This window comes from Penaeus japonicus, unplaced genomic scaffold (assembly GCF_977035675.1).
Source record: "Penaeus japonicus unplaced genomic scaffold, GWHDUDI00000001_assembly GWHDUDI00000015, whole genome shotgun sequence".
Classification (NCBI taxonomy): Eukaryota; Metazoa; Arthropoda; class Malacostraca; order Decapoda; family Penaeidae; genus Penaeus; species Penaeus japonicus.
In genome coordinates this window covers 10,033,970-10,048,950 of record NW_028234417.1, presented here as the reverse complement: position 1 = coordinate 10,048,950, position 14,981 = coordinate 10,033,970, and the positions used below count along the sequence as shown (strand labels likewise).

The 14,981-nt window shown below is 43.2% G+C and overlaps 1 protein-coding gene across 1 annotated transcript in view; it reads right to left on the bottom strand.

The window, feature by feature from the left end:
• Positions 1–689: 689 nt before the first annotated feature.
• Positions 690–14,981, bottom strand: part of LOC122267781 (XK-related protein 4) — a 21,300-nt gene continuing 7,008 nt past the window's right edge. The window contains exons 2-11 of the mRNA XM_043037934.2: positions 9,837–10,483; positions 8,209–8,294; positions 5,583–5,763; positions 4,261–4,423; positions 3,350–3,480; positions 2,838–3,026; positions 2,446–2,609; positions 2,037–2,135; positions 1,595–1,812; positions 690–1,486 (exon numbers count right to left, since the gene is read on the bottom strand). Of these exons, the coding sequence (XP_042893868.2) occupies positions 1,342–1,486; positions 1,595–1,812; positions 2,037–2,135; positions 2,446–2,609; positions 2,838–3,026; positions 3,350–3,480; positions 4,261–4,423; positions 5,583–5,763; positions 8,209–8,294; positions 9,837–10,140 (1,680 nt within the window). The 5' untranslated portion in view covers positions 10,141–10,483 and the 3' untranslated portion in view covers positions 690–1,341. The remainder of the gene's footprint in view (positions 1,487–1,594; positions 1,813–2,036; positions 2,136–2,445; positions 2,610–2,837; positions 3,027–3,349; positions 3,481–4,260; positions 4,424–5,582; positions 5,764–8,208; positions 8,295–9,836; positions 10,484–14,981) is intronic.

Below are 14,981 nucleotides of genomic sequence, written 5' to 3'. Positions count from 1 at the left end.
ATTACGAATATATGAGAATCACAAGTGTGAAAAAAAAATATATATATAGTACTAAAATATTTGCATTCTGTCTTTGTCTCACCCACTCACTCTCTCTCTCTATCTCTCCTTATAATTAGTCCTATAAAGGCAACAGAATAGGGGGGGGGGGTATTTTGGGTAATATTGAGTCTCTTCGATTGCATACAGGTAACTGTGGAAGAGTAGATCACGGTAGTAAGGGACCGATGCTGTAGAACCATTGGACTTCGTAGCGGAGAAGACGATGCTATAAAATGGTTATTACTAAGGATAAAATTATGATGGTTATTATTATAGTGATATTAGTGACGGCGATAACGACACTAACAAAAAAATATCATTATTATTATTTTTTTTATAATAATAATAATATAAGTAATGCTAGTAGTTGTAGCATTAATAATGATGGTGATAATAATAATAGCTATAATGATGTCAAATAATGATAATAAAAAAGGATAAAAATATCACTAATAATAATAATGATAATAATATCAATAATAATAACAATTGTAATATAAAAAACAACAAAGAAAAAATGATAATGCTAATAATAATCAAAACAGTAATGATTAACACAAACAATAACATGATGACATTTTCTCGAGTGTCACAAAAAGAATCGAGTTACAAGAGGATTAAGGGTTTTAGCATTATTCATACACATCTTAACCGCAATAAGATATTTATTTTATCACAAAAATTCACATGACAAAAATGCAAAAAGTCGTGCCACCCCTCTCGTCTACCTGTATACATTATTCTACTAACCATTATAACATTATGAAAGGAAAGACAGACGACAGACAAGTGGACTTCCAGGCCAGAAGACTTCAGTTTCACATTCAAAGAGTATCAAAATATTTAACAAGTTCCCTCCACTATTACATGTAACTTTGAAAATACTGTGAAAATACTTTTTTTTCAGTTGCCTTTGGACTCGACCAAAAGGGGCAAATACTTGAAACGCTATTTTCTCTGGTAAATATCATGCTCATAAGACATAAATGAGGTTATTGAGGTTTTCTTTATGACGGAACCTGAAACTTTTTTTTTTACGTTTACGAGTATCACATATACAGCAAATCACTTATATGATCATTTGCTATTGCAGATATATCATCATGCTAGTCGGACAAATCACCATAAGTACATCGTAGGTCAATCTGAGCTTCTGCACATGAGCACAAACTCTCCGTCAACTTGGTATCAACTTAACATTCAATTTCATTTCAATATCAATAAGTTTTGAGATTAACCAGAACCTCTTTGTAGGTGACTAGTTCTACCTGATTCTAATACTCTAAGGACCTCCTACTGTCAGACCGTAAGGTGCCTGTTTCGGCGGTCTGGGTGAGTGCAGAAGTAGTAGATGGACACGAAGAGGACACCCAGGACGAAGAACCCGGGTACCATACCAAGGGGAACCCAGTGGTACCACATGTCCTGGTCCGTTGCCAAGTACCTAGCGATAGAGAGAACCGTTAGTGTTGCCTGCTGCCCTTCGAGTAATTGAAGTCGTGATGAACATTTCGCAAATAGGGAAGGGAAGGGAAGGGAAGATTTCACTCACCAGAAGGCGATCATGCAGCCTTCCTCAACGACTCTGAGGAAGTGGTATACGGTCCCCTGGATCTTGGGCGCAGCTCCTCCGACGTCAATGAAAGTATAGAGGAGAACCAGCCCGAAGGAGGCGCTGAAGGCGACGTCGTCAACGCGGTTACAAGGGCCCTTCCGGACGTCGTGTGTGAAGGTCGCTCCCAGGCGGACGGGGTTGGAACAGCAAACGACCTGCCAAGGCGGGTCATAACAGAACGAGGAAGGAAGAAAGAAAGAAAAAAAGAAAGAAAGAAAGAAAGAAAGAAAGAAAAAAAAAGGGAAGTGATTTTTTAAAATGTGAAAATACAATTTATATAAATTTTTCAGCTAGGATAGGATCAATCATAACTCCAATACACAAATTAGATTATATCATTAAACCCTACGAAGGTGTGTCTAACAAGAATGAAACGTACCTGCACAATGACGAAGAAACTGGCCGCCAGCCAATGACACGATATCACAACCACAAAAATGATCATGTACTTGGTGGAGAACAGGGCAAAGCACATCACCTGTCAAGAAATTCGGATTATAACGACTTTTCCTTCATTTACTACTATTTTAATGAGAATAAGCAGGGAAGTGCTCATACTATGAGTACGACTAGACTTAAGGGGACGAAAAAAAAGATTCCCATAAAAAAAAAATATATATATATACATACATTTAATATTCCGAAGTTATCAACAAACCTCTTTAAACAGCACCCCCTTCCCCATTTATGAACTAGAAAATCCCCCCACCCCCCACCCCCAATACTCGAACATCGCCAGCTGATAAGAGCTCCCCCCCCCCAGCCCCAGCCACAGCCGGCCTCTTTACCTGCGGCGCGATGGAGCAGAAGTGAGCGAGGGTGAGGACGAGCAAGCCAGCGGGGCTCAGGTTCCCCATCGTGGGCTCTGAGAGGCGGGTCGACCTGGAGAACGAGGACACCGACCAGGACATGGCCACCAGCGACGCGGCCACGGAGAGGATCTGGAACATTACTGCGCAAGAAGAAGAAGAAGAAGAAGAAAAGATCAAGTTATTAGTCTATCTTCAACGGTAATGAACGATGCATTCTTTATGTACAAATGGATTTCTTCACTGAACGCACCCGCACTTCGACGCCAAATTTCCAAAATGAACAAATCCCCTTCTGAATCCTAAGACAAAACGGGCGGGTGTTTAGAAAGAATAACGAAAAAAACACACACAAACAAACGTGATCTTACGCGTCTGGCTGATCTCCCCCTGCAGCGCCTGCGCGGGAACAGTCTGGGCCATGATGTACAGCTGCAGGATGAGCTGCGGCGCGTCCTGCAACAGCGACGCCAACAGGTCCACGTTAGCCGCGTCCCTCTCAGCGTGGATCCACAGCTTCTGGTAGTTCGGGCTGTCCGTGGCATGTCCGCATGCGGCCCCTGGAAGAAATGCATGCTGTTGTTATTGCCGCTATTATTAAGAAAGGGGACTATCACCATGGGAGGACACATGTATATATCACAGATGCATTATTTTACCCCTCATAAAACTCACGCTATATGTCGTATGTGTGGGTTTGTGTGTGTCTATGTGCGTGTCTGTGTCTACTTGCACGGGCGTGTGTGTGCGGGTGCTCGCGGAAACGTCCTAGAACGATGATATAACAACAACAACGGAAGTGTTCCACTATGATGGTACACGCGACAGCGGAAGTGTTGTCATAATATGATGGTACCCAAGTGACATTAATTAACATGCGTACCATGTTTGTGCTTGAACCTGTCCACCGGCAGCGAGAACTTGTCCGGGTGTTGTTCCGGCATCGCTCGCGCCTCCGAACACACCTGCCCCTTTCGCCGACTCTTGTAGCCGTAGTAAAGCAAGTCTAAGTACCTGAAACAGTCACAGAAAACCGAATTATTATTATCATTAGTCCCTATAATCATAGAAAATCAAATTATTATTATCATTTTTAGTACCCAATAATCATTATTATATCATCATGGTGTTAAATTATGATAGTAATAGAACCTGAAATACGATTACATTAAGAAATCAACATGGATACTTCCGTACTGGTGTATTCCTTTGTGTTAATATCCCGATTAATTTAACTATCGTAAACATATAAACCTAAATAGGTGGTTAAACGTCTTAAAAAGGTAAAAATGTATCAGAATAATTTCCAAATTTACCTTGTCATTTTATTTTTATTTCTCTCTCTCTCTCTTTCGCTCTCCCTCTCTTTTCGCACCTCGCACTCACTCTCTCGGTCTTTCTTTTTTCTCTTTCACTTTTTTATTTTTATTCACTCTTCTTCTCCTTCCTTCTCACTTTCCCGTCCCCCATCCCTTATACATTCTCTCTCTCTCTCTCTCTCTCTCTCTCTCTCTCTCTCTCTCTCTCTCTCTCTCTCTCTCTCTCTCTCCCTCTCCCTCCTTCTCCTCCCCCCCTCTCTCTCTCCTTCTCCCCCCCTCCCCCCCATCTCTCTCTCTCTCTATCTATCTCTCTCTCTCCTCCTTTCCCCCCAGCTCTCTCTCTCTCTCTCTCTCTCTCTCCTTCCCCCTCCCTCTCTCTTCTTCTCCCTCTCCCCCTCCCTCCCCCCCATCTCTCTCTCCCTCTCCCTCCCCCCCTCTCCTTCTCTCTTCCTCTCTCCTTCCGCCTCCTACTAACCTGAGTATATTCGCCTGCAGAAGGATGTGCGAGATGATCCTGAACGCCCACACTCCGGGCGACACCCTGGGCGTCTTGTAACACATGCCTTCCGGTTCGCACACCTTCTCGTCGAACCAGTACCAGTACACGCTGAACCCGTTGACCACCACGAGCGGGATCACTATTGGGGACACGGGCGGCCGGTGGTCAGCGTGGACATTTGATGTACATATGGGCGTACGTACATGCACACACAGACACACACACACACATACACACACACACACACACACACACACATATATATATATATATATATATATATATATACATATATATATATATATATATGTATATATATATATAGATGTATATATAGATGTATATATATATATATGTATAATATATATTATATATATATATATATATATATATATATATATATATGTAATATGTATATATATATGTATATATGTATATATATATGTATATATATATGTATATATATATATATATATATATATATATATGTATATATATATGTATATATATATGTATATATATGTATATATATAGATAAATTGATAAATAAATAAATAAACACACACATATATATTAGCGGCTCCTTCGAATTAAATCAAATTAGTCATAAGGAATGTCCAAATTGCCTATTCAACCAAGCGGACAGACCGCACCTGTGCTCGCCCACTCATTCTCACCCAGTAAGAGGACACACAAAAAGACACACATACACACATACACGTCCGTGTATGTGTGTATGTAAAGTATATAAATATACAAGTGAATAGATTAATGAATAAATACATAAATATACATACATACATACATACATATATATATATATATATATGTGTGTGTGTGTGTGTGTGTGTGTGTGTATACACACACACACACATAACCTTAAAGTCCCAATATATCACACCTGCGCTCATCCATTCCCCCTCCCTCTCCCCTACCCACTCCCCTCTCCCCACCCACGCACCTTCCCCACCCACCCTCCCTCCCCTCCCTTTCCATCCCTTTCCCCACTCCCCCTACCCGCGCACCCTCACTTCCCCATCCCACTCCCCTTCCCCACCCCCCCTCCCCTCACCTCCCTCCCCTCCCCCCACTCCCCTCCCTCCCCTCACCTCCCCATACCACCCTTTCTCCCCTCCCTTCCCATCCCTTTCCCCCCACCCTCCCTCCCTCACTTCCCCACCTAACCTCTCCCCTCCCCCCACTCCCCTCCCTTCCCCACCCCTCCCTCCCCCCACTCCCCTCCCTTCCCCACCTAACCCCCCTCTCCCCCCCCCTCCCCTCCCCACTCCCCCACTCACCCAGCAGCAGCGCCGTGGAGAGAAACCAGTCCTTGGTGGAGGGGTCGCTGTACATGGAGTAGGCCAGGAGGGAGTCGGACACCACATCGAAGTAGAACATGCCGACGGAGAAGAGGGCCGTGAGGGCGTCGAACCACCCGAACTCCGTCGGTTCCATCGGCTGGATCAGCGTCTGCAGGCCCTTCGGTGTGGAGAGGGGGGTGGGATGGATGAGCGTTAGGGAGATGGATGAGGCTTCGGGGAATGGATGAATGTCGGGGAGTGGATGAGCTTCGAGAAATGGATGAGCTTCGGGAGATGAATGAGCTTCGGGGAATGGATGAATGTCGGGGAATGGATGAGCTTCGGGGAATGGATGAGCTTCGGGAGATGAATGAGCGTCGGGAAATGGATGAGCTTCGGGAGATGGATGAGCTTCGAGAAATGGATGAGCTTCGGGAGATGGATGAGCGTCGGGAGATGGATGAGCGTCGGGAAATGGATGAGCTTCGAGAAATGGATGAGGCTTCGGGGAGTGGATGAGCTTCGGGAAATGGATGAGCTTCGGGAGATGGATGAGCGTCGGGAAATGGATGAGCTTCGGGAGATGGATGAGCTTCGGGATATGGATGAGCGTCGGGAAATGGATGAGCTTCGGGAGATGGATGAGCTTCGGGAGATGAATGAGCGTCGGGAAATGGATGAGCTTCGGGAGATGGATGAGCTTCGAGAAATGGATGAGCTTCGGGATATGGATGAGCGTCGGGAAATGGATGAGCTTCGGGAGATGGATGAGCTTCGAGAAATGGATGAGCTTCGGGAGATGGATGAGCTTCGAGAAATGGATGAGCTTCGGGATATGGATGAGCGTCGGGAAATGGATGAGCTTCGGGAGATGAATGAATGTCGGGGAATGGATAAGGCTTCGGGAAATGGATGAATGTCGGGATATGAATAAAAATTCGGGGAACGGTCACATTTTGGAACGGATAAGCTTTAGGAAATGGATGAGCATTATGGAATGGATGAGCGTCACTGAGTAAAACCCTTTTCGGAAGCAGAGGGTTATGGAAGAACATCAGCGAATGGATGGAGCTTCAGGGAATGAATAAGCTCCATGGAATAAACGATCACTAAGGAATGTATAAGCTTCAGGGAATGGAGTCATAAAAGGTAATGGAAAAGCGAATAGAGAATTTAACCACAACATTACAAAGTTCACTACTAGAAGAAGATGAATAAATAAATAAATAAAGACTATCAAAACTCTCCTTGGAGGGGGGGGGGGGGGGGATTGAACATCTTCAGACTGAAATTGAACATGACATCGAAGAAGTGCCACCACGGAGCAAAGGTGAAAGTTCACTTTTTTGCAGACCAATTAAGAGGCTACACTTAAGTGCTAAAAGAGTAGGAGGTTAACCAAGCCTCCGCGTAAATTTATAAACTTGCTTATTCGAATAATATGTTTGATAATTTCTCGGTAATTAATTAGATGTGAAAAATCGGCGTAATGTGTGTGAACCAACTTGCACCCTTGGAATGGGAATCTCTCTCTGTCTCTCTCTCACTCATTGACTGTCACTGTTAATATCTCTATTTCTCTCTCTCTCTCTCTCATATATATATATATATATATATATATATATATATATATATATATATACATATATATATGTGTGTGTGTGTGTGTGTGTGTGTGTGTGTGTGTGTGTGTGTGTGTGTGCGTGTGTGTTTATGTGTGCATGTATGTATGTATATACACACACACACACACACACACACACACACACACATGTATATACATTATATATATAAATATATATATATATATATATAAATATATATATATATATACATATATACATATGTGTACATATATGTATATATACATTATATATATAAATATATATATATATATATATATATATATATATATATATATATATATATAATCTAACCGGTAGATCTTAAGATGCATCATCACCACTATCACCACCACTGATATCCATATCATCTATACCTCAACTAAAAACCCTATCGCAAACACCGCCTCACGAAGCCCAAAACATCACCTCATCAGCACACAGGAAGCAAATCTGGCAGCTGGTTACAAGGCACGGCAAAAACGACATTTTCCAGACGACTCAATTGACAATCTAGAAATTCACTCAGTTTGCACGGAAAGGGGACTGCAATCCTCCGAAGACTCCGCGGCACTGAAGGCTCGGCTTAGGGACTTCCGGTTGGATTTGCATCATCATCCTGGGGTTCTAAAATACTTCTCTTGGATGAATATATGCAGGGTAGGGAATTTCCAACTCGGGTGAGACTCTTGTTATAAATCATTCCTACGTGAATATCTGTATATATATATATGTATATATATATATATATATATATATATATATATATATATATATATATATATATATAGACCCCATACATACATACATACAAATACAAACACACACACACATATACACACACAGGACCACACACACACAAACATATATACCCACACATATAAACACATTCATAAACTCCTTTTTCCCTTTTCGCATTCTAGCCACCATATCCTCTCTTCCTCTCTAACAGTCATTTCCTCTCTTCCTAACGGTCCTTTCATTCGAATATTTAAACCAACCTTCTTCGCCCCGGCAGCTAGAGCGCGGCCGGCGACGTTCGTGACATCAGTCAGCTGTTGCCGAACCTCCAGCAAGGATCGCTCGCCTGTTAATTAAAGGGAAGGGCATGAGTCACTGAGGCATCGAACTGATTTTGGTGAATATCATTTGCATGGTTCGGCAAGAATGCGTTTCTGTGAAATGCCGATTGCAGAGCGAAAAGAGACGCGTGCATAACAAGAGGGAAAATGGGGGAGGGGTGGGGGGGTAGAGCGAGGATGGGTGGGAGGGAAGGAGGATGGGAGGGAGGGAGGGAGGGAGGGACAGAGGGAGGGAAGGAGGATGGGAGGGAGGGAGGGAGGGAAGGATGATGGGAGGGAAGGAGGGGAGGGAGGGTCAGAGAGAGGACGAGGGTGATAGAGGGAAAGGGAGAAATATAGAAAGATAGAGAGAGAGAGAGAGAGGGGGGGGGGGAAGATAGAGATAGAGGGGGAGGGAACGAGAGAGAGAAATAAAGAGAGAAAGAGAGATAAGAAAAAGAGAAAGTGAATGAGAAAGAGAGAGGAAGAAAGAGAAAAAAGAGAGAAAGAAAGAGAAAGAAAAAGAGAAAGAAAAAGAGAAAGAGAAAAAGACAAAGCGACAAAGACTGAACACTGTCATTCTGCACATAAACGCATTCACATTATGTGACTCAGCATCTTACCTACATGAGTACAAGATACGAAAATGAAAAAAATGAGTCATGAAACTCATAATTGCACCAAAATCTAATTTAGTCGACGTTGTCATGCACTACCAGCGAAAACAATGACTATGATTGCGTCTGAACTCATAGTATTGCAATCTTTATTTTTCATTAGACAATATCATAGAACATAGAACAGCCACGCACATTGTGTGTGTGTGTGTGTGTGTGTGTGTGTGTATGTGTGTGTGTGTGTGTGTGTGTGTGTGTGTGTGTGTGTGTGTGTGTGTGTGTGTGTGTGTGTGTGTGTGTGTGTATGTGTGTATGTATGTATGTATGTATATGTATATATATATATACATATATATATATATATATATATATATATACATATATGTATATGTGTGTGTGTATGTGCGTGTGTATGTGTATGTGCGTGTGTATATGTATATGCGTGTGTATATGTATATGTGTGTATATATGTAAGTATGTATGTGTGTGTATTTATATATATATATATATATATATATATATATATATATATATATATACATATATATATGTATAAATATATATGTATAAATATATTTGTATAAATATATTTGTATATATATATATGTATGTATGTATATAAATATATACATTATATACATACATTGTGTGTATATATATACATACATATATATATATATATATATATATATATATATATATATATATATACATATATATATGTATATATATATATATATACATATATATATACATATATAAACATATATATACATATATATATATATATATATATATATATATGTATGTATATATATATTTATATATATATATATGTGTGTGTGTGTGTGTGTGTATACATATATATATGTATGTGTATGTATATATGTAATACACACACACACACATACACACTACCCCTGTGCGTCCGGCAACGGGCCAGCTACTCACGCAGTCTCCGCTCGGTGTTTGGCGTCATGGGCAAAGTGGGCGAAGTGTTATCGCTGGATATCGAGCCCATCCTCGAGCCTGAAGGCGGCTTGGTCGAGGACGAGCTCCTTCTCGAGGGCGACGTGGAGTACACCTCCCTCTCGCCCCTTCGGTCCCTCCCTCTGCGCCCGCCTCCGTCGTCCCCGTCGGCCTCAATCGCAGCCAAGGCGAAGTTGGCATTGTCGTATGCGCCGAAGGAGGAGGCATCGCTGGCCTCCTCGCGCGGCTTTCGTCCCGGCATCGCCCACCGCCCTCCGTCAGACATGCAGGGGCTCCGCTGGCTCAGCTTCTTCTTCTTCTTCTTCTTCTTCTTCCTCCTCCTCCTTCTCCTCCTCTTCTCCCTCCCTCCTTCGGCGAACACCGGGTTCCTCCTTCACACCACACCTCCAGCGTCCTTAACTGGCCATCGTCTCAAAGGTCCTGCTCGTAGCTACGCCGCTGAACACAAGCTTCGTTTCGTCCGCTCACATGCTTTCAAATCCACTGGCGTCTTATTCCTTGTCATTCGTTTCTGATTTATCTCTATTCACTCGAGAGTCTATCTATACAGCTGAATTATCGTGCACACACAAAAAAAAGAAGTTCACGCGTGCTTCGAAAAGAGCGACCTGAAAAGAAAAGGAAAAGAAGAGATTAATCCTCAAAATAGTATGAAAAGTCTGACTCAACATCCGCATAAATGAAGTGTTTTTTAAGGGGAATCGAGTGAGAGTGAAAGTTGACATACTCGCCCGTGCAGAGAACAGGTTACGCGGTCACTTGATTCTGCCACGTGTCCCGGCGGCCCGAACGAGGTAGCTGGGACAGGATGTTTGGGACACACACCAACAGGCATTTGATAATCTGTGCCGAGTCATTAACATTCAAACATAAACACGGACAAACAGCGACCTATATGACTCGGAATAGGCACGTAAACCTTTTCATCTCGCTTTTTTTTCTTTCTCTCTCTTTTTCTGTGTTTATCTGTCTTTATCTTTCTCCTCCCTTCTCCTTCTCTCTCTCTATTTCTCCCTTTCTCAGTCGCTGTGGCTCATTCATCGAAATTCTTTATTATGTCTGTGTGTGCAGCAAGTCTTATTACTGAGAACCGAGTGCATACAGAAAACAACATCAAATCAATACAACAAAAATGCACACCACTGTACACACGTACACGCGCACACACAAACAAACACCCACCCACCCACACACAAATATGCCGAGTGTGTTTATAAACTTTACTACAGTTTCTTTGTTCTTGTTTAGGTTCTACGTCCCATGTACTTTTAGAGGTGTCCTTGGGTGTCCATCGGAATCGAACGCATTCCGGTTGTTAAACAGGATAATGGACCTCGGCGATAAAGGTAACCAGTGTAAACTTGTCTGTTTCCTTCCTCGAGTCATTGTTCGGCGTAGCTATGGAAATTATACTCTACGAATTAACATATACGTATCTCTATAACACACACACACGCGCACACACACACACACACACACACACACACACACACACACACACACACACACACACACACACACGCAAACACACACACACACGCATAAATGGCACATCACAAACCTTAAGTTAAGCAGGGGCACTCATTTAAAAATAACTACAGACACACACCCTTACACAGGACGGAAAATCATGTACAGACCCGAGCGCTCATGTGCACAAATAGTCTACCACGGCTTAGCATCGGCCAACTGTCACGGTCGTTTATAAACACGGTTGCTTCATCTTCACATTTTTATCTTTCTATCCGCGTCTCTACCTCTTGACTTTTTTGTTTCTCCATTTTTCTTTCCTCGTCCATTCCTACATCTCCCTCCTTCCTCCTTCTCATACACTATCCTTTCCCCCCCTCGGTAAACTACCTCTCTTCCCTCTCGGTTCACTCTACTCCCTCCCTCGTTACACTATTCCTCCCTCGGTACACAATCCTTCTCCCCCCTTCGGTACACCACCTCTCTCCCCCATTGGTACACTACCCCCTCCCGCGCTATACTATTACCCCCTCGGTACACTACCCTTCCCCCCATTCGGTACACCACCCCTGTCCCCCTTCGGTACAACTCCCCTGCCCCCCCCTTGGTACAACTCCCCCCGGTACACCACCACTGTCCCCCCTCGGTACCCCCTCTCCCCCCTCGGTCACCACAGATCGATCGGCTTCATCGGTCACACGAGACCCTAACGCCATCTCCGTATCATGCATGACGTTTCTCCGTCCGGCCGAGACTCCTTCTCTCTTAATCTCTCTCGCTCTCTCTCTGTTCTGTTCGATCGAATCTCTCTTCCTCTCTCTCTCTCTCTCTCTCTCTCTCTCTCTCTCTCTCTCTCTCTCTCTCCTTTCTACGAGGAAAGAGTCATCGCTTCACACTATCTCTCTCGCTTTCCCAGTTGTGCATTGGCGCCACTTGCAACTCTTGCCCAACCCTTGCCACAATGACGCTCTCCAGAAGGGAAAACAAGACATGACTCGGGACAAAAGCGGAAAGGAAGTGATCGAATGGTTTCTCTCTCATCAAGCGGCAATGAAGGGAGGTTCGCGAGGTTCACTTCCGACGGAGCGCGGCGACGTAAGTCAAAAGAACGGGACACAAAAGGCAACAAAAGAGAGAAAACGAGTGAATAAAAAAACAACAAAAAGGGCAACAAAAGAAAGAAAACGAGTGAAAAACAAAAAACAAAACGGGCGAGAAAAAGGAAAACCGAAAATATAAAGACGAACGCGCTTAAAAAAAACAGTTCCCATTCTTGCTACGCTTCAACACAACTAAACGTCAGGGTTACCACCATCGTGGGTGTCCGGATGTATGCACGAAATAGGAGGAGGAGGAGAAAGTTAACGACCAGGTTAAAAGTAACAACGCCGTGGCGGCAATCTTATAAAATCAGACGTGGCAATAACCAAGTCAAAGAGGAGGCCCTAATCAGAAGAGAAATCTCCATTGTCACTCTGCTCTGATTGCACACTCGTTCACGTGACATGCAAGGAGCTGTTCCTCCGTCAATCATCAACGCTGCGTTTAACGCGTCCGATTCACGCGAGACGCTGAAGCGATCTTTTGAACAACCGATCTACCTTTTTTTTCTTCTTCTTCTCTCTTTCCCGAGAGATTTCGAAGATGGTTTACGAGCGAGGTTCCTTACGGAGCGTGGTAACAAGTCGGACGTGACGATTCGTTCGAGTAACACTACCTTTCACCGAAGGAATAGAAAGCACACGCATACACTTACACCCACACAATCATTCCCACACACAGTTACGCACATATATAAACGGATAGAGAAAGAGAAAGGGAAAGAGAAAGGGAAAGAGAAAAAGGGAGGGAAGGATGGAGGGAGAGAGAGGGAGAGAGGGAGAGAGGGAGGGAGAGAGGGAGGGAGAGAGAGAGAGAGAGAGAGAGAGAGAGAGAGAGAGAGAGAGAGAGAGAGAGAGAGAGAGAGAGAGAGAGAGAGGAGAGAGAGAGAGAGAGAGAGGGGGGGGGGGCAGATAAATAAATAAATAAATAAATAAATATATATGTGTGTGTGTGTGTGTGTGTGTGTGTGTGAGGGAGAGGGAGAGAGAGAGAGAGAGAGAGAGAGAGAGAGAGAGAGAGAGAGAGAGAGAGAGAGAGAGAGAGAGAGAGAGAGAGAGAGAGAGAGAGAGAGGGGGGGGGGGGGGGAGACAGATAAGTAAATAAATAAATGAATAAATAAATAAATAAATAAATAAATATATATGCGTGTGTGTGTGTGTGTGTGTGTGTGTGAGTGAGAGAGAGAGAGAGAGAGAGAGAGAGAGAGAGAGAGAGAGAGAGAGAGAGAGAGAGAGAGAGAGAGAGAGAGAGAGAGAGAGAGAGAGAGAGAAAGAGAGAGAGAGGGAGAGGGGGGAGAGAAAGAGAAAGAGAAAGAGAAAGAGAGAGAGAAAGGGAGCGAGAGCATAACTATTACACTTACAGTAATGAAAATATCTATTGCCATGGCTCTTTCTGTGGACTTTCACTTCCACGGCGAACGCAATATACAATCACTAACGCCCCCGATGAAAAGTGAAGGAAAAAGGGGACCCTACATACGCACTTCAGACAAGCCCGTGAAATAACGCTGCGGATTACCACTTTTTCACCACTTTTTTAAAAAAATAACACGTGATGACCACCAACCCGGTCCATGTCTCGTCTCACCGCGTATTGTTCTTGGCATTCCATTCCTGTTATGCCTCCGTAACCCGTGGAATATGTAGTGCGTGTCGAGGCATCGTGAAAATGCGATAAGCATGAGCCAGATCGATCACGAGGAGGCATCAAGACGAGGTAACAGGATAGATCATACTGGCCGTGTTAGACAGGAGGTCAAAGGCGAAGGGCTGTCTGTCTATAGAATGCAGGCCTGTGGGATATTTTGATTCGATTCTTATAGAGAAAATGGCTCTAGTTTGGTAGTTTCGCATAAGGGGGACCAGCTGATGTGAGTGTATGTATTATCTCGATGGGGAACAAGGCGCTTTGTCTGGACACAAACAAGATACAAACACGTTTTCACGCTTTCACTCATTTTTCCGAAAAGTGTGGTGCTCAATCGGCTCTTCTGCGAGCTCTTTTCCTTTCGTAATTATCATTGGACAGAGAGATAATTGATATTATCTGCGCTGACACCCTTCTCTATGCAGATTAACCTATTATAAGTCACTCCTGTGAAATAACAGATGATGAAATTCATTTTGAATTTATGTTTTTTCTCTCTCATCCCTTCTGTCCTCTCCCACTTTAGTATTTGAGAACCAGAAAACGAGATAATGAAACGACTAATATATTGACGAATCAAAAGCCATTAAACAAATTACGTAAAGCAATGCATCTTCACTAATTTCACATATGTAAATATATCACCATGGAACAAAAACATAGATATGAACACTACTGCCTGTACAATATAAAATAATGCTTATCTAAACACGAGGCCTAAGCAATGTCAATTGCTTAAACATATGTCTTCTGTTTCTGTATCATCGTGCACTTTTTAGAAGGCGCTCAGACTCCGCTATAAACACTGTTAAATGAAAAAAAAGTCTATAACGTGTTCAACCTTCTTTCTCACCCCCTTCCCCCCCCTCGCCATTGCAGACCCGTTAT